This window comes from Oncorhynchus tshawytscha, linkage group LG04 (genome assembly GCF_018296145.1).
Source record: "Oncorhynchus tshawytscha isolate Ot180627B linkage group LG04, Otsh_v2.0, whole genome shotgun sequence".
NCBI lineage: Eukaryota > Metazoa > Chordata > Actinopteri > Salmoniformes > Salmonidae > Oncorhynchus > Oncorhynchus tshawytscha.
The window spans coordinates 30039579-30059459 of NC_056432.1; the positions used below are offsets into that span (position 1 = coordinate 30039579).

Genomic DNA, 19881 nt, shown 5'->3' on the forward strand with positions numbered 1-19881 from the left:
AGATTGAATTGGTAGTAGCAACAGCAGCAGAGATGTTCTAGGGTATGAGAATTGTGCTGAAGAACTGCAGGGGGCTTTGAGAGAAGGCGGTCTAACCTCCCAGGCCTGGTGTGGGATCTGTTTGGCCAAAGTAGTGGGAATGTGTGTTGGGCATAGTGGTATGTATAGGATTATGGCGCTTCAATTTCCTTTACCCTTTTTCGTAAACAAATATACAATGCACTTTCCCAACTGGGAAACGCTGCAATATGGAACAAAGCGTCTACCACACGAAGACGACTACTCTCTACGTCGGAAGTTATTTTGAGCCTGCAGCTCGAGTGGAGGGTGTTTCTGTGATACTCCAGCCAATCACGTTGGCAGACATGACGGCGCAACAGTTAGTCCCTTTAGCTTCACTGGACATACTTCGATACCAACAACACTTTTGTTAGCTGTAAGCAAGCTATATATAGCTAGCAAAATAGGATACTGAAAAGACTGGCAGTGGCTGCCAACAATGCAACGTTTCTCAAAGGGTGGAGCAAAACTGGAAAATGTATTCGAAAGAGCAAAGTAACATGTATGAATAACTTTATTTTAACTCGCAACTACTAGCTATGAGAAGAGTTAACGTTAGCAAAGAATTCCAGAAGAACTAACGTTAGCTAGCTAAATAACTAAGACATGGCTACCACCAGGGAAATACAATACCGAAGCCCCACAGTGAGTATCAAGCAGGAGCAGGACGATGACTCGGACACGGAGGAGTCTCACATTGGTTTCAAGAAGTCGGATGGACGCGAGTCGCAGATAATCCACAGTGGTCACTTCATGGTGTCCTCGCCGCACATTGAACACCCACCAAGAAAAGGTTACGATTTCGACACAGTCAACAAACAAACCTGTCGGACGTATCACTTCGGGAAGAAGTGTACATCACATCTCTCCATTGACGCCTCGTTGACAAAACTTTTCGAATGCATGACCCTTGCATACAGGTTTGTGTATTGGTTGATTCTCGTCGTCAATCAATTTAACGTGTGCTAACTAGATAGTTACCTAGCTTTCAAGCATTGCTTTACTGCGGTGGCATTATAATTGAATTGGCTACATATTGGACTGTGTTAAAAATATGCGTTGTCCATACCCAGCTACCGAATGGGGAAGTTTGTTTTGCATGGCCCGGTGCTCCGGTTGAGTAGAGATGTGTTTAAAGACCAATGGACTAGCCTCAAAAGATAAACTCCGCTCACGCGGTGCACCGGGAACGCAAAGTGAACTCGACCAAAATCACGCGGTGCACCGGGACATGCAAAACGAACTCCACCAATGACAACTATCTAAGTGGTTTTATTTTCTAAGCGAATCACAAGTTGGACGAGCCTTTCCTTTTCCAGTGTCTCTCGAGTATTTGATCCCACGCCCAAAGCATTGGGTGTAGCTGAAGTCACGGGTCTACATTTCTTAAACACAGGCTACAGTATAGTGGCATACAACAACGATAATCTAATTAATGCTTTAAATGTAATAATTCGATGCAGCTCCTTCACATGTAGTGTCTGTCAATTTAGTTCAGTTATATCTATCCTGGGCGTGGCGTTTGGTCGGAACGATGTGGCTGGGTAGCCAGGCAAATATTCGGAATTTGCTAAATATTATGTGTTGTGCAGCGGTCCCAATATCAGTTGTCTGTTGTTGCAGTATACTGTCCTGTCCTACTTGCAGGTCTGGTCTGGATAACTTTGCATAACAGTTTGACAGTTACACCGCATTAGGCACTACCTATCAGCATAACCTTCCGTTATTTTTTTAAACTGTTGAAATATTAAGTCATATTTAAACCCACTCTAATAATCAGACGTAGGGCTATTGGAAGAAAACTATTTTTGTACACAGAAGGTAACTCGGCCGAAAATGTATTCTCCAGCAGGTAGCGTTTTGAGTTTTTTTGTATGGAGGTCAATGAATGTCGAATTTGGTCAACCAAAATGTGTCTTTATATGCTATGTGAGGTTTATTTGATCAAATAGAAGTTTCGTAACGCTTATGCTGTTAGGAGTGTACTGGTATAAATAGGACACGTGTCATCCCGGCAACTTTGAGAAAAACCACTATCAGAATTGTGCCTGAGGGTGCAATCCGGAATCTTTTTGACGTCGCTACCCCAAAATCCTAACCATAACCCTATCCGGCACCTAAACCAATTTAAATGGCAACTTCAATGGGGTAGGGACGTCCCAAAGATCCCAAATAGCAAAGACCGTTGTGATTCACACGCGTATCTGCCCTTTCTTTGAATATAATACTCCCACCTGATGCCGCCTCCGGATTACTTTCCATTTTTAAGACATTTATTTTCATTGTTAGAGCGGCCAATGGAGTATCTGGTCAATATAATGGAACATTTGCGGCCATAATTTTCAAACTAGCAGAGATCCCACTCTGGAAAACTATACGTGTGTGTCTAATCCAAGATGGCGTAGCAGTCAGACATCTTTTGTCCTGTTCTTGTCGTGTCCCGTGTATATATCTTTTTATCTTTTTTTCTACGCATATATTAAAAAATATTTTTCTTAACCTCAAACTTCAACATAGTCTCCTGCAATCCGCCTCAATCAATGTGGTATGGATCTGCTATTTTCTCTACTTTTGAACAGGAAACCGCAACAGAAGCTAGCCAGCTACGTAATGGGTCTGCGGTCAAACAATCACCCCTAATCGCTGTCAAACGCTCCCTAAAACACTTCAGCGAGCAGGCCTTTCTAATCAACCTGCCCTGGGTATCCTGGAAGGATATTGACCTCATTCCGTCAGTTGAGGATTCCTGGTTATTCTTTAAAAGTGCCTTTGTCACCATCTTAAATAAGCATGCCCCATTCAAAAAAATGTAGAACCAGGAACAGATATAGCCCTTGGTTCACTCCAGACCTGACTGCCCTTGACCAGCACAAAAACATCCTGTGGCGTACTGCATTAGCATCAAATAGCCCCCCTGACATGCAACTTTTCAGGGAAGTTAAGAACCAATATACATAGGCAGTTAGGAAAGCAAAGGCTAGCTTTTTCAAGCAGAAATTTGCATCCTGTAGCAAAAACCCAAAAGTTCTGGGACACTGTAAAGTCCATGGAGAATAAGAGCAGAATAAGAGCACCTCCTCCCAGCTCCTCCCAAAATCAGCTCTACAAATCAGCCCGGCTAGACAATCTGGGCAAATCAGCCCGGCTAGACAATCTGAACCCTCTCTTTCTAAAAATATCAGCCGGAATTGTTGCAACCTCTATTACCAGCCTGTTCAACCTCTCTTTCTTATCGTCTTGAGATTTCCAAAGATTGGAAAGCTGCCGTGGTCATCCCCCTCTTCAAAGTGGAAGACACTCTAGACCCAAACTGCTACAGACCTATATCTATCCTACCCTGTCTTTCTAAGGTCTTCGAAAGCCAAGTTAACATACAGATCACCGACCATTTTGAATCCCACCGTAACTTCTCTGCTATGCAATCTGGTTTCCGAGCTAGCCATGCGTGATCCTCAACCACGCTCAAGTTCCTAAACGATATCATAACCGCCATCGATAAGAGACAGTACTGTGCAGCTGTATTCATCAACCTGGCCAAGGCTTTCGATTCTGTCAATCACCACATTCTTATCGGCAGACTCAACAGCCTTGGTTTTTGTAATTACTTCCTCACCTGGTTCACTAACTACTTCTCAGACAGAGTTCAGTGTGTCAAATCGGAGGGCCTGTTGTCCGGACCTCTGGCAGTCTCTATGGGTGTGCCACAGGGTTTAATCCTCGGGGCCGACTCTTTTCTCTGTATACATCAATGATGTCGCTCTTGCTGCTGGTGATTCTCTGATCCAACTCTACGCAGACAACACCATTCTGTAAACTTCTGGCCCTTCTTTGGACACTGTATTAACCAACCTTCAAACGAGCTTCAACGCCATACAACTCTCTTTCCGTGACCTCCAACTGCTCTTAAATGCAAGTAAAACTAAATGCATGCTCTTCAACCTATCCCTGCCTGCACCTGTCCAGTGCAGGCAGTGCAACCTGCCCAGTGCAACCTATCCCTGCCTGCACCTATCACTCCAGTGTTTAATTGCTATATTGTAATTATTTCGCCACTATGGCCTATTTATTGCCTTACCTCCCTTATCCTACCTAATTTGCACACACTGTGTATAGACCTTTTCCTACTGTTTATTGACTGTTTGTTTATTCCATGTTTAACTCTGTGTTGTTGTTTGTGTCGCACTGCTTTGCTTTATCTTGGCTAGGTCGCAGTTATAAATGAGAACTTGGTCTCAACTAGCCTACCTGGTTAAATAAAGGTGAAATAAAATATAAATATGTGTGTATGTATGTGTGCACAGTTGATGTCGGAAGTTTACACACACTTAGGTTGGAGTCATTGAAACTCGTTTTGCAACCATTCCACAAATTTCTTGTTAAAACCTCTTAAGTCGACCCTCTACTTTTTCGAACATTCTGTTAAAAATCGCGCAACATTTCGGCGTCCTGCTACTCATGCCAGGAATATAGTATATGCATATGATTAGTGTGTGTGGATAGAAAACACTCACGTTTCTAAAACTGGTTAAATCACCGCTGTGACTATAACAGAGCGTCTGTTTCATCGAAAAGCGCAAGAAAAACTGATCACTGAAAAAAATATCCATGCGCCACTTGCATGTATTGTTCAAGGGGCACGAAATTAAATAGGGCCAAGATTGCAAGTCCTACAGCTTCCACACGATGTCACCACTCTTGTCAATTGCCTTCTCGTTGTTTCTTGGTCAAACGAGGAAGAGAGACTACTTTCCATCCGGTCTCCGACAGGAAGTTTTGGAAGAGAGATTTTGGAAGATGATTTGAAAGCGTGGAGCTATTGAATACACATCGCCTCGTGATCAATTTGATAGATTATTAACATTTACTAATACCTAAAGTTGGATTACAAAAGTATTTCGAAGTGTTTTGTGAAAGTTTATTGTCGACTTTTTTAATTAAAAAAAATGACGTAGCATTTTGAAACAGTCTTTTATTCTGAATCACACAGTTTCCATAGATGGATATTTTGGGTATACATGGACCGATTTAATCGAAAAAAAGACCCAATAGTGATGTTTATGGGACATATAGGAGTGCCAACAAAGAAGCTCGTCCAAGGTAATAAAAGTTTTATATTTTATTTCTGCTATTTGTGTAGCGCCGGCTACGCTAATTATTTTGTTTACATCGCCTTCAGGTATTTCGGGGTGTTGCATGCTATCAGATAATAGCTTCTCATGCTTCTCATGCCGAAAAGCATTTTAATAATCTGACTTGTTGGCTAGATTCACAACGAGTGTAGCTTTAATTCAGTGCCCTACATGTGTGTTTTGATGAACGTTTGAGTTTTAACGAGTGCTATTAGCATTTGGCGTAGTGCATTTGCATTTCCAGATGCCTAGATGGGACGTCTGCGTCTCAGGTCGACGCAAGAGGTTAACTTTAGTTTTGGCAAGTAGGTTAGGATGTCTACTGTGTACATGACATAAGTAATTTTTCCAACAATTGTTTATAGACAGATTATTTCACTAATAATTTACTGTGGCACATATCCAGTGTGTCAGAATTTTACATACACTAAGTTGACTGCCTTTAAACAGCTTGAAACATTTCAGAAAATGATGTCATGGCTTTAGAAGCTTCTGATAGGCTAATTGACATAATTTGAGTCAATTGGGGGTGTACCTGTGGATGTATTTCAAGGCCTACCTTCAAACTCAGCACCTCTTTGCTTGACATCACGGGAAAATTAAAAGAAATCAGCCAAGAATTGTAGACCTCCACAAGTCTGGTTCATCCTTGGGAGCAATTTCCAAACGCCCGAAGGTATCACGTTCATCTGTACAAACAATACTACGCAAGTATAAACACCATGGGACCACGCAGCCATCATACCGCTCATGAAGGAGATGCATTCTGTCTCCTAGAGATGAACTTACTTTGGTGCGAAACTAACAACCTCAACGGATCTTGTGAAGATGCTGGAGGAAGCAGGTACAAAAGTATCTATTTCCACAGTAAAAAGAGTCCTATGTCGACATAACCTGAAAGGCCGCTCAGCAAGGAAGAAGCCACTGCTCCAGAACCGCCATAAAAAAGCCAGACTACAGTTTGCAACTGCACGTGGGGACAAAGATCGTACTTTTTGGAGAAATGTCCTCTGGTCTGATGAAACAAAAATAGAACTGTTTGACCATCGTTATGTTTGGAGGACAAAGGGGGAAGCTTGCAAGCCGAAGAACACATCCCAAAAGTGAATGACGGGGCGGCAGCAGAAATTTGTGGAGTGGTTGCAAACGGGTTTTAATGACTCCAACCTAAGTGTATGTAAACTTCCGACTTCAACTGTATTTATTTAATTTACATACTGTGCTGTTTCGTTGTTCATCTGTTCAGTCGTTTCAATCTCATCCAGGATTTCTATGGAACACCCTTTGCATGTCAAAAAATATACTGTTTAACACTATTTGACATGTCAAATAACAATATTTGACGTGTCAAATAACAATATTTGACCAATCAGGACCTGAATATGACTGTACATCACATAATTTAACGTTCATAAATGTTTTAAGTAGTTATTACACATTGATTACACTCACTCATATTTGATATGTCACAGCGATTCATCGATATGTATGCTAATGTGCTGGTAAAGTTGTCTCGCGCACCTACAGTGCTGATCATAAAAAAAGCTAGGTTGCTCATGGATGCAAACAATCATCTTCCTCAAAAACATAGAAAATCGACAATCTGTTTCAGTAGCTATAGTTAGTTAGCTAACTATATAGCTAGGTGTCATCTAAAATAACCCTAATTTATAAGACAGTTCTTACTTGATTAATGGCGGTGGGCCCCATCTATGTGAAGCTAGCTACAATAAGGATTAGCCGCAATAGTGGACATTGCGGTTAGCCTTCAAAGTAAAAGTATGGCATAATTCTACTATTTTTATTAATTTGCATCACTTTTAATGACATTATTTTATTTTGAAGGTGAACCGCAAATTCCACTATTGTGGCTAATCCTTATTGTGGCTAGGTTTACAACACATAACCCGCTCCTGTCGAGCCTCACTAGCCGGATGAAGCTAGCTGGCTGCTTATAACGTTAGCTTTGGGCAATAGGGTTAAGTAGCTGGCTAGCTATTTATTTTCATGAACTGAAGTTCAATTTCAATAGACGAATAACAAGTGGCATCCTAGCTAATACGTACTCACAAAGATTCCTAAATCATTGCCCAGATTAATGAAAATGACTGCAGTTTCTACTGGTCATTGTTTTCAGGCTGACTAGGTAATGCTAGCTACCCCAGAAGTTGTGGTTGAACAAATTATGCTTGATAACCAATGCTGTATTGTAAACACATCTTTCATAACCAGTGTTTGCATGTTTGATGACTTTTTTGTACAGCTTTGACAGTGCTAGTGTATCTTCTTTGACACACAAAGACCCAAACGGTGTTTCATAGTATGTATGTCGTGAAGCTAATAGCAGTGACGCTATTACTGTAATTCCGGTAAGGCAACATAGCACACTTGGTAGTGTTAACCGGTGCCCGACCAGTCGGCGAAAGCCAACATCACCAACGATGGAGAACGGTGGATTGTCAAGAGCAATGAATTCCATTATCTTGGCTTTAATGGATTTTGCCTTTGAGTTGTCTTGCTGAAATGTTGTTACTCTTTCAAATGACTGCTTGACTTTGTTGACTGATCGATCCACACAGCAGACGTTTGGGCTAGTTTAGGAATGCTGTGTTGAATGTATTGAGCAAAATTTTACGTGGCGTCATTACGTCATGTACCTTCGCTATATACAGTGGGGCAAAAAAGTATTTAGTCAGTCACTAATTGTGCAAGTTCTCCCACTTAAAAAGATGAGAGAGGCCTGTAATTTTCATCATATGTACACTTCAACTATGACAGACAAAATGAGGGGAAATAATCCTGCATTTTATAAGGAATCACTCAGATGCCGTCTTTTGTCTAGTGCCAAACACAGACAGACATATACACACCCTGTTTCGCTGAGAGAATGGACCCTGGATTGTTGGGATTTTACAGCCCGATGTTTAGCCATGCTTGATGTGCTGAGTGTGGAGAGGACACTTGACACCAGATGCCCAGGCAATGCAAACAGCCTGAGCACCACTTTGCTGACAGGGGTTTTGCAATAAAAGTTGGTGTTGCTCCTTCTCAGAACACCCTCAACCCATGTCAACACATGATATGACACCTGTGCAAGGGAGATTGCATTCCTTTTACAGCTCTCTTCTTGCCAAGGATTGGCACCATCGCACATCCCGCAACCTTTGCTCTAGTTTTACGGCAGACTAGGTTTAGTGGAATGTAGAGAACAATGACAGATGTTCAGAACCTGAACTAAATGTAGGTGGTAGGGCCATGGTGCAGGTACATAACACAAACTTGGCCAATTAAATCAACAGCATTTTTTTGCGCTTTCATTCTCATAATCTAAGGTCATCCCTCAGTGATGTCAAGCTAAGGTCATCCCTCAGTGATGTCAGGTAAGCGCTGCTTGACCGTTTATCTCTAGTGAACCACACCCTTTACTACATGCACGATAATCTGGATTCCTTTAGCACTTTGGCTCTCTCCTTAGAGCAACAAAAGTGTACTGCAATGTAGACGGTCCAGGTACACTCTGTTTTGCTACACAGTAGGACAGCGCCTGAAGAGTCCACCATAAAATCAAACTCACTCCTCTTTTTTAAATTTTTTTACACTGCGTTTGAAGATGCACATGACTGTGGTAGACTGGCCCAGTTTAAGGAACCACAACGATTCTGCCAACCTTTTTCACTCATAATAGTTTCACATTGGCTGGGTGCATCTTCAAATCTACAAATGTCCTCTCCATCTATGACAGCCCATGTGAGGACACTTGTTGCTCCTGACGCCCACCTCCTACCCAACCCCCCCCAAGTGAAAGGCAACACGGTGCGGGTGGGTGATTTATTTGTCCTGTGTCAAGGTCAAGAGTGAATGCCAATGTGCAACTATTATGAGTGAGAAAGGTTGACAGACTCATGGCAGTGACTTAAACTGGTCCAGTCTACCAAATTCATGTACACTCTTGACCTTGGCACTTGCTCAGATGGCTTGACACGGACATCACCCACCCGCAAAGTGTTGCCTTTGCAACTTGGGGGGTTTGGGGTAGGGCGTCCGGAGCATCAAGTGTCCTCACCTAGGCTGTCATAGATGGAGAGGTTTTAAGCCTGGTGTCCCCAGGAATCTCCAATGCAGTGGCTAGTGGCTACATTTGTTGACATGTAGCCAAGTGGATGGGTGATACGGGCATCCGGCTCAGGTGGCTTTGTACACATCAACTTGGCTTACGTGGAAGGACATATCCTTGACTCATTAATAGTTTCAGTTCACTTGTCAGGGGATAAAAAATACCTTTCATCCCATTTATATGCAAAATACATACTAAATAGAGTCTATGCTCATTGTCATTGGGTAATTTAAACTGAAAAACACTTGCGAGAGTTGTGAGGTGATTTGCTAAATGATGGACTGCAAGCGCCACTTGAGCTGCGACTCGCGCTACCGAAACAGGGCCTGGTTTCCTAAAAGCATCTTATGGCTAAGTTCATCGTTAGAACCTTCGTAGGAGCTATGTTAAATCTCCAAGCTGTTTCCCAAAACCATTATTAGAAAAGTTGCCCTTGAAAACGCTCATCATTTACCGACTGCCTCAGACCTCTCCTAGAACCAGCCCCAACCTGGCCTCCGAGGCAATACGAACCAGCTAAGTGTGCCGTTAGATGTTTTTTGCATCTAACGAAGATATACGCTAAACACAGAATCAAGATGTTTGTCTGTCTCTCTGACCGTCGATAATGATGTTGACTAGGCTACAAATAAGCAAAGGATAAAATTATGTTTCAGATAAATACAGTATAGGCTATATAGGCCTATATATTTAAATCCCATTTAAATCAATTTCATGTTAAATCAATTGAGTTATATTTGGTTAATTGTAGGCTACTTTCTGTAATATTTGCCTCAATATATTTAATGTGTAGGCCTAACAGCATGTGAACAATTTTGTACCAAATCTGGGATTTTAGTGCATTATTATTGGGTAGGCATTAGAATAACCCTCCTATATTTGCAGTCATGGGTGGTAATATCTCTAGGAGCTGATCCATTCTCAGTATTGTGAAAGAATTCTAATGTTAAGGTTTGATTTTAATATATACTGAACAAAAACATAAACGCAACATTTTTTTTGCTCAGTGACAGTTCATGTAAGGAAATCAGTCAATTTAAATAAATTATCCAATGGCTTTCACATGACTTGGAATACAGATATGTATCTGTTGGTCACAGATACCTTAACAAAAATGGACCTCAAAATGGGCCTCAGGATCTCGTCACCGTATCTCTGTGCATTCAAAATGTTATTGATAAAATGCAATTGTTTTTGTTGTCCGTAGCTTATGCCTGCCCATACCATAACCCCACTGCCACCATGGGGCACTCTGTTCACAACGTTGACATCAGCAAACCTGCTCGCTCACACAACTCCATACCCGTGGGCTGTGATTGGTGGCCGGCTGTGGCACAGCCTGGGATCGAACCCGTGTCTGTAGTGACGCCCCAAGAACTGCGATGCAGTGCATTTGACCACTGCGCAATTTGGGAGGCATGATCTGGCTGTATAATCAGCTTTTTGATAATCCGTCCACCTGACAGGTGTGGCATATCTTGGCAAAGAAGAAATTGACACTAACAGAGATGTAAACAAAATTCGAGAGAAATAAGATTTTTGTGCATTTGGAACATTTCTGGGATCTTTAATTTCATGAAACATGGGACCAACACTTCACATGTTGCGTTTATATTTTTGTGCAGTGTAGAAAGGTGATCCGAGAGCAGCGCTGCCTATTTTTCAGTATCGACACATGCTTCAACGACGCATTTAACACACGTTCTCTGCATGGTGTTTTGACAAACGTATGTTAAGTCTTTGGCCGTTGGAACGATGCGTTGTTAAAACACTCCTAAACCCAGGTGCAACTTCGTCACTGTTTACTCCTGATTTAACAGGGTGTTTTTCCCTGAATATTGCGAGTTGAGACAAACCGTTAACAAGATTAGAAAGCTAAAATTCCCATATTTACCCATACGTCACCCACATTCCATGGGTGTACATTTGTTTACCTTGTGTTTGATTTGTTTAGTTTAAACTTGGTGGGCAGGCTTTTGTTAAAAATGTAACAAAGTAGACTAATGATTCAGAAAGAAATACTCTGCCTTTTACCAAAACAATGTTTTTGTTGCACGTTTCAGTCTGGAACCTGCCTAGGTGTAGGGCTGTTGTAACCAATTCTGAATGAATTTGTGATAAAGCTGTCGTGATTAAGCAAGGAATGTAGCTTGTCTATAGTTTTGTTTGTGTATCCCATCAGTTAGATACGTTTTATAGGCAGTATTTCTACAGGCCTAATGGGATATTTTGTGTTCAGCACGCCTGTGAATAGACTAGAGGGAGTGGTCTGATCAGAATTGAGTGAGGCACTTGGCCTTGGTTTAATGTTTGCTGTTTTAAACAAATGGAACACTAGAATCAATGTGAAATAAAGGTTGTACCTTTCCCGACCGGGCATCCACAGTTTACCTACCCCGGGCCATTGGGCAACCTTTAATGTCAATCCAACATAGCATATTTCCCCAGATTCTCATTGAAAGTTCAAAAGGGGAAAGATAGTTCCCGGGCAGGAATTGTGCTCATATTTAAATAAGGCAACAAGCGGATATGGCAGTCGTGTCACCGGTGACGCGCGTTCATTTCTGACTCATCCTCTCTGTCCCAACTGAAATGGGAACTTCTACAGAAGTGTAAGCTGGAGCGTTGTGTGAGGAAACCCGTCTGTGTAGAGCGACCAAATAAACACTCACCGTAACCATGTCTGTTGAGGGAACATCCATTGCTGTGGCGCAACCTGTTAGTCCTACACATATGAATGTCCCGTTGTTCCTGTTTTTTTCTTGTCCTGTTGATGGCCTCTGTCTTCCTGTGTTTGACTCAACCCTATGAACTGCACTTTTAGTTAGAGTAAACAGATTATACTAGGCCAGGGAGTCTCAAACCTTTTTGGGCACTACCCGTAGGGTGGCGCACAATTGGCCCAGCGCTGTCCAGGTTTGACCAGTGTAAGCTGTCATTGTGAATAAGAATTTGCTCTTAATTGACTTGCCTAGTTAAATAATGGTTACATAATTTTTTTATGTTGATGGCGAAAAATGATTCCGACCCCAAACAAGTGAGGAACAAGTGAGAAACATTTTTTTTATTTGGGGCTATGGCAGTCAATTGAAAAATATTCTAACAGTATTTCTGATTGTCTTCTCAAATCACCATCACAGCCTACGTTTTAATGTGGGGCTATGACAGTCAATTGCAAATTACTTACATGTATAGTATCTCACCAGCACTAATGAGATGGGTGTGCATGTCGAGTCGGAGATTCTCAAAGTCGGGGCGTTTTTCGAAGGGCGTGCCTCATCTCTGCGGTCACATCCAACCTGGTGACATTTGGTTTTAATGCAGACGAGAGCACTGAATCCAGCTTCACACAGATACTTTTGGTCATGTAGTGTATGTGGACACTCGTTGAACATATCTTTCCAAAATCATGGGCATTAATATGGAGTTGGTCCCCTTTTTGTTGCTATAACAGCCTCCACACTTCTAGGGAGGCTTTCCTCTAGATGTTGGAACATTGCTGCAGGGACTTGCTTCCATTCAGCCACGAGCATTAGTGGGGTCGGGCACTGATGTTGGATGATTAGGCCTGGCTCGCAGTCAGCTTTCCAATTCATCCAAAAGGTGTTCAATCGGGTTGAGATCATGGCTCTGTGCAGGCCAGTCAAGTTCTTCCACACCGATCTTGAGAAACAATTTCTGTATGGACCTCGCTTTGTGCATGGGGGCATTGTCATGCTGAAACAGGAAAGGGCTTTCCCAAACTGCTGCCACAAAATTGGAAGCACAGAATCATCCTGAATGTCATTGTATGCTATACCGTTAAGGTTTCCCTTCACTGGAACTAAGGGGCCTAGCCCGAACCTTGAAAAACACCCCCAGACCATTATTCCTCCTCCATAAATCTTTACAGTTGGCACTATGCATCCGCCAAACCCAGATTCTTCCGTCGGACTGCCAGATGGTGATGTGTTATTCATCACTTCAGAGAATGTGTTTCCATTGCTCCAGAGTCCAATGGCGTCGAGCTTTACGCCACTCCAGCCAATTCTTGGCATTGTGCATGGTGTTCTTAGGCTTGTGTATGGCTGCTTTGCCATGGAAACCCATTTCCTGAAGCTCCTGCCGTAGTGATTGCTGCAACCAAGGACAGAATATTTTTACTTGCTAAGTGCTTCAAAATCAAATCAAGTTAAATTTATTTATATAGCCCTTCGTACATCAGCTGATATCTCAAAGTGCTGTACAGAAACCCAGCCTAAAACCCCAAACAGCAAGCAATGCAGGTGTAGAAGCACAGTGGCTAGGAAAAACTCCCTAGAAAGGCCAAAATCTAGGAAGAAACCTAGAGAGGAACCAGGCTATGTGGGGTGGCCAGTCCTCTTCTGGCTGTGCCGGGTGGAGATTATAACTGTCACGTTCTTTCAAAATCGAACCCAGAAGCAGACCAGGACAAGGAGAGTAGGAAGAAGGTGAGTATTTATTTACAAGTGAATGTGAATGGGTAGATATATCCAGGTGGCGTAGCGGGCAGCGGTGGTGAGTTGATGGGAGTAAATAGGTGGATAATATGGGGTAGCGGAATCCTCCGACGACCAGGCGGGAATGGGGTAAATGATCCGGGTGAGTAACTGAAGACAGAACAAATGGAGGTAAGTTTAAGGCAAGCAATACGTAAAAAACAACAAAACAAATTCTATCCAACTTGAGGCTGATACTATGGCACAACATACTGTTCATGGCTAACGATCCGGCAGGGAATGGATGTCGGGTCAGAGCTTTTGAAGGGGAGAGGTGATGATCAGGACAGGTGTGCAGATTACTGATGGGATACAGGTGCGGGTGAACATCGATCTCCCAACAAGCTAATTCGCCCGGCAACCAGACAGGATGCGTTCCAGGACACCGGAAACACAGTCCAGGACAGAAACACAGGCAAACACAGACTCAGGAAGCGGGATTCGTGACAGTACCCCCCCCTCCGACGAACGCCACCGGGCGGACTACCTGGAGCGCCAGGGTGGAGGCGGTAGAAGTCACGAAGCAGGTCGTCATCAAGGATCAGACGCCGAGGAATCCAACTCCTCTCCTCTGGACCATATCCTTTCCAATCCACGAGATATTGGAAACCTCGACCCCGCCGTCTGGAATCCATTATGCGGCGCACCGTGTAGGCAGGACCACCTCTGATCATCCGAGGAGGAGGGGGCAACAGAGGACTGAGGAGAACCGGCTTGAGGCAGGAGACATGAAAGGTGGGGTGTACTCGAAGCGTTGCCGGCAATTTGAGTCGGACCACAACAGGGTTAATGATTCTCTCCACCACAAACGGACCAATGAACTTTGGTGACAGTTTCCTCGACTCAGTCCGTAGAGGAAGATCCCGTGTAGCCAACCAAACCTTATCTCCGATGGTATAAGCGGGAGCAGGAATACGGCGACGATTCGCCTGGATCTGATACCGGTCAGAAACTCTAAGGAGGACTTTCCTGGCCCGATGCCAGGTCCGGTGGCAACGATGAATGTGGGCCTGGACAGAAGGAACCGAAAGATCCCTCTCCTGAGAAGGAAACAAGGGAGGTTGGTATCCGTACAGGCATTGGAAGGGGGACATCCCAGTGGCAGATGAAGGAAGGATATTATGGGCATACTCGACCCAGGGTAATTGAGATGACCAAGAGGTGGGATCAGAGGAGACAAGACAATGCAGCGTGGACTCCATCTTCTGGTTGGCTCTCTCCGCCTGACCATTAGATTGTGGGTGAAATCCAGAAGTGAGACTGACTGTAGCTCCAATGGCCAAACAGAAGGATCTCCAGACAGCAGAGGTAAACTGAGGACCACGGTCAGAAACAATGTCACTGGGCAATCTGTGGACCCTGAAAACCTCCCTAACCAGGATCTCGGACATCTCCGTGGCAGATGGAAGCTTGGAGAGAGGGACAAAATGAGCAAACTTGCTGAATCTGTCCACAATGGTCAGAATGACCGTGTTCCCAACAGAAGGGGGTAATCCTGTGACAAAATCCAGGGCCAGATGCGACCAAGGTCGCCGAGGAATAGGTTTGCAGGCCACCAAAATCGTCTGCGCAGTAGCGCCATAGTCCGAGTAACGCCAGGGTGACAAGCTATCTTGCTGGTGTGGGACCACTGAAGAACAGCAGAACGGACAGACTCAGGCACGAACAACCGACCGGGTGGACCGTTACCGGGGCCGGGCTGCGTCCGAAGGGCCGCCATCACATCCTCCTCAATCCTCCATGTAACGGCTCCCACGACAAGGTTCTGGGGAAGAATCGTCTCAGTCTTGGCCCCACTCTCATCCGTCTTGGAGAACATCCGGGACAAGGCGTCCGCTTTGCCGTTCTTCGACCCAGGTCGGAACGTCAGGGAAAAATTGAAGCGTCCAAAAAACAAAGCCCACCTGGGCTGACGGGAGTTGAGACGTTTAGCCGATTGCACGTAAGCCAGATTCTTGTGGTCAGTCCAGACCACAAACGGTTGCTCCGCTCCCTCCAACCAGTGACGCCACTCCTCCAAGGCAAGCTTCACAGCGAGAAGCTCCCGGTTACCCACATCGTAGTTTCTCTCAGCTGGTGAAATACGACAAGAGTAGAAGGCGCAGGGATGGAGTTTACCGTCAGTGGAGCTACGCTGGGACAGGATGGCGCCCACCCCCACATCAGACGCGTCCACCTCAACAACAAACTGACGGGAAGTGTCAGGTTGAGAGAGAATCGGCGCGTTGGTGAATCGGCTCTTCAAGTTCAGAAATGCTCGGTCTGCCTCAGGAGTCCAACAGAAAATTCTGGTGCAAGACGTCAGAGCAGTTAAAGGGGCGGCCACCCGGCTGTAATCATGGATAAACCTCCGATAGAAGTTCGCAAATCCCAGGAATCTCTGGAGCTGCAATCTCGTACCGGGCCGGGCCCAATCCCGAACCGCCCGAACCTTCTCTTGGTCCATCTTGATCTCACCCCTGGAGATGATGTACCCGAGGAAGGATGTAGTGTGGGCGTGAAAATCACACTTCTCTGCCTTCACAAACAGACGGTTCTCCAATAACCGCTGCAGGACCTGCTTACCATGCTGGATGTGGCTGGAAAGCTCCTTGGAGAAAATCAGAATGTCATCCAGGTAAACGAACACAAACAGACCAATCATATCCCTCAGCACGTCATTCACCAAACCTTGGAACACTGCTGGAGCGTTGGAAAGTCCAAACGGCATCACCTGGTACTCCAAATGTCCCATAGGTGTATTGAATCCAGTCAACCACTTGTCCCCCTCTTTGATCCGAACCAGATGATACGCATTGCGTAGATCAAGCTTCGTAAACACAGTAGCACCCTGTAAAGAATCGAAAGCGGAGCTCATCAAGGGCAAGGGGTACTTGTTCTTGACCGTAATATCATTCAACCCCCGATAATCAATACACGGTCGAAGAGAGCCATCCTTCTTACTCACAAAAAAAAATCCAGCTCCCAGGGGTGATGACGAGGGACAAATGAGACCTGCAGCAAGAGACTCCTTTATGTAGGTCTCCAGGGCTTCCCGTTCAGGTCGAGAAATACTGTATAACCGTCCCTTGAGAAAGGCAGCTCCAGGGAACAGCTTAATTGTATAATCATAAGGTCGGTGGGGAGGAAGTGACTGAGCTTTCTGCTTACTGAACACCTCACCCAACTCGTGATATGTTTCAGGAACCAGGGACAAATCAGGAGGAGCAGACTCACTAACCCGACTGGGGACAGCATGAGAACAGGCAGTCCTGAGGCAGTTAGCATGGCACTCAATGGTCCAACTAGTTACCTTACCAGTCACCCAATCGAACGAAGGATTGTGTTCTCTTAGCCAGGGGTATCCAAGAACCAGAGGAACATGGGGGGAAGGCAAAATGAAAAAAGAAATAACCTCTGATTCCCCGACAACAACATCTTAACAGGTTCAGTCCTCATAGTGATCCGTGCCAGAATACTGCCGTTCAGAGTGGTTGCTTCAATGGCTTCCGGTAATTGCTCCTTGGAAAGCCCCAGCTGTTCCACTAAGTCGGCATCAATGAAGCTGTCATCGGCACCTGAATCGATGAAAGCGTTAATCGCTAAACTCTGATTCTTGTTTATGAGGGTAGCAGGAAAACGAGGTCTGACAGGGCTCTTGAGAGGTTGAAACTGGCTCGCTAACAAACCTCCCAAACTTAACGAGCCGAGCAGTTTAACGGGCGCTGAGGACAAACGGAGATGTAATGTCCCGAGCTACCACAGTAGAGGCAGCTGTTGGTCTCACGTCTACGTTGGCGCTCGTCCTTAGTTAACCCGTGCCGCCCCACTTGCATAGGTTCAGGATCTGGCGGCAGGACTCCTCCACTAATCCCGTGTGAAGGAAAATGATCAACCCGTTCTGGTCCACTTCCTGACCCGAATGGTAACCGAGTCTCAGATTGATTAGATGGACCCCACTGCTTCTCCCTCCTTCTCTCTCGGACTCTATTATCTACCTGAATAGCTAAGGTGACCAAGCTGTCTAGATCACTAGGCTCTGGATAGGATATCAGCTCGTCCTTGAGTTGCTCCGACAACCCCTGGTAAAAAGCCGCTTGTAGTGACTCCTCATTCCAACCACTCTCCACAGACAATGTCCTGAACTCGATCATAAAGTCTGCCACACTGCAAGCTCCTTGGCGAAGAGTGAACAAACGTTTAGCTGCGTCCTTACCTCGGACTGGATGGTCAAAAAGCTTTCTCATCTCTCCCGTGAACTCCTGGTATGAAGCCATGCAGGTCTCCTGTTGTTCTCAAACGGCTGAAGCCCATTCCAGAGCTCTTCCACGCAGCAGTTCAATAACAAAGGCTATCCTAGCCTTGTCAGTGGCGTAAGAATGGGGCTGCAGATCAAACACTAACCCACACTGCATAAGAAAAGAACAGCATCTTCCCAAATCCCCTTCATATTTATCAGGCGTCGGTACCTTGGGTTAACGGAAGGAAACCGCACCAGACACGGCAGGTGAGATGGGTGAAACAGGTGGTGAATGAATCGCCGGCAAACTGAGCTGATCCTGGATTTGTGTCAAGCTAGCAGATAAGTTCTGGATTGAACCCGCTATCTCCTGTAGCGCCGTCTTGTGTTGTCCCAATGTCTTCCCTTGCTGGGTAATGGCATGGCAAACGGAGTCCAGGTCCGCTGGGTTCATCCTTGGCCGGATCGTTCTGTCACGTTCTTTCAAAATCGAACCCAGAAGCAGACCAGGACAAGGAAAGTAGGAAGAAGGTGAGTATTTATTTACAAGTGAATGTGAATGGGTAGATATATCCAGGTGGCGTAGCGGGCAGCGGTGGTGAGTTGATGGGAGTAAATAGGTGGATCCAATGGGGTAGCGGAATCCTCCGACGACCAGGCGGGAATGGGGTAAATGATCCGGGTGAGTAACTGAAGACAGAACAAACGGAGGTAAGTTTAAGGCAAGCAATACGTAAAAAACAACAAAACAAATTCTATCCAACTTGAGGCTGATACTATGGCACAACATACTGTTCATGGCTAACGATCCGGCAGGGAATGGATGTCAGGTCAGAGCTTTTGAAGGGGAGAGGTGATGATCAGGACAGGTGTGCAGATTACTGATGGGATACAGGTGCGGGTGAACATTGATCTCCCAACAAGCTAATTCGCCCGGCAACCAGACAGGATGCGTTCCAGGACACCGGAAACACACTCCAGGACAGAAACACAGGCAAACACAGACTCAGGAAGTGGGATTCGTGACAATAACAGAACATGGCCAAGATGTTCAAATGTTCATAAATGACCAGCATGGTCCAATAATCATAAGGCAGAACAGTTGAAACTGGAGCAGCAGCACGGTCAGGTGGACTGGGGACAGCAAGGAGCCATCATGTCAGGTAGTCCTGGGGCATGGTCCTAGGGCTCAGGTCCTCCGAGAGAGAGAAAGAAAGAGAGAAGGAGAGAATTAGAGAACGCACACTTAGATTCACACAGGACACCGAATAGGACAGGAGAAGTACTCCAGATATAACAAACTGACCCTAGCCCCCGACACAAACTACTGCAGCATAAATACTGGAGGCTGAGACAGGAGGGGTCAGGAGACACTGTGGCCCCATCCGAGGACACCCCCGGACAGGGCCAAACAGGAAGGATATAACCCCACCCACTTTGCCAAAGCACAGCCCCCACACCACTAGAGGGATATCTTCAACCACCAACTTACCATCCTGAGACACGGCTGAGTATAGCCCACAAAGATCTCCGCCATGGCACAACCCAAGGGGGGTGCGCCAACCCAGACAGGATGACCACATCAGTGAATCAACCCACTCAGGTGACGCACCCCTTCCAGGGACGGCATGAGCGAGCCCCAGCAAGCCAGTGACTCAGCCCCTGTAATAGCACTTGGTGGTTCCCGTTCTATGAGCTTGTGTTCCCTACCACTTCGCGGTTGAGCCGTTGTTGCTCCTAGATGTTTCCACTTCACAATAACAGCACTTACAGTTGACCGGGGCAGCTCTAGCGGGGCTAAATTTGACAAACTGACTGTTTGGAAAGGTGGCATCCTATGACGGTGCCACGCTGAAGACC

The 19881-nt window shown here is 45.2% G+C and overlaps 1 protein-coding gene across 6 annotated transcripts in view; it reads left to right on the forward strand.

The window, feature by feature from the left end:
- LOC112233530 (MLX-interacting protein) overlaps positions 1 to 19881 on the forward strand; it is a 51382-nt gene continuing 31501 nt past the window's right edge. For all 6 annotated transcript variants that reach the window (XM_024401225.2, XM_024401222.2, XM_024401223.2 and 3 more), the window contains exon 1: positions 1 to 980. In XM_024401225.2, the coding sequence (XP_024256993.1) occupies positions 667 to 980 (314 nt within the window). In that variant the 5' untranslated portion in view covers positions 1 to 666. The remainder of the gene's footprint in view (positions 981 to 19881) is intronic.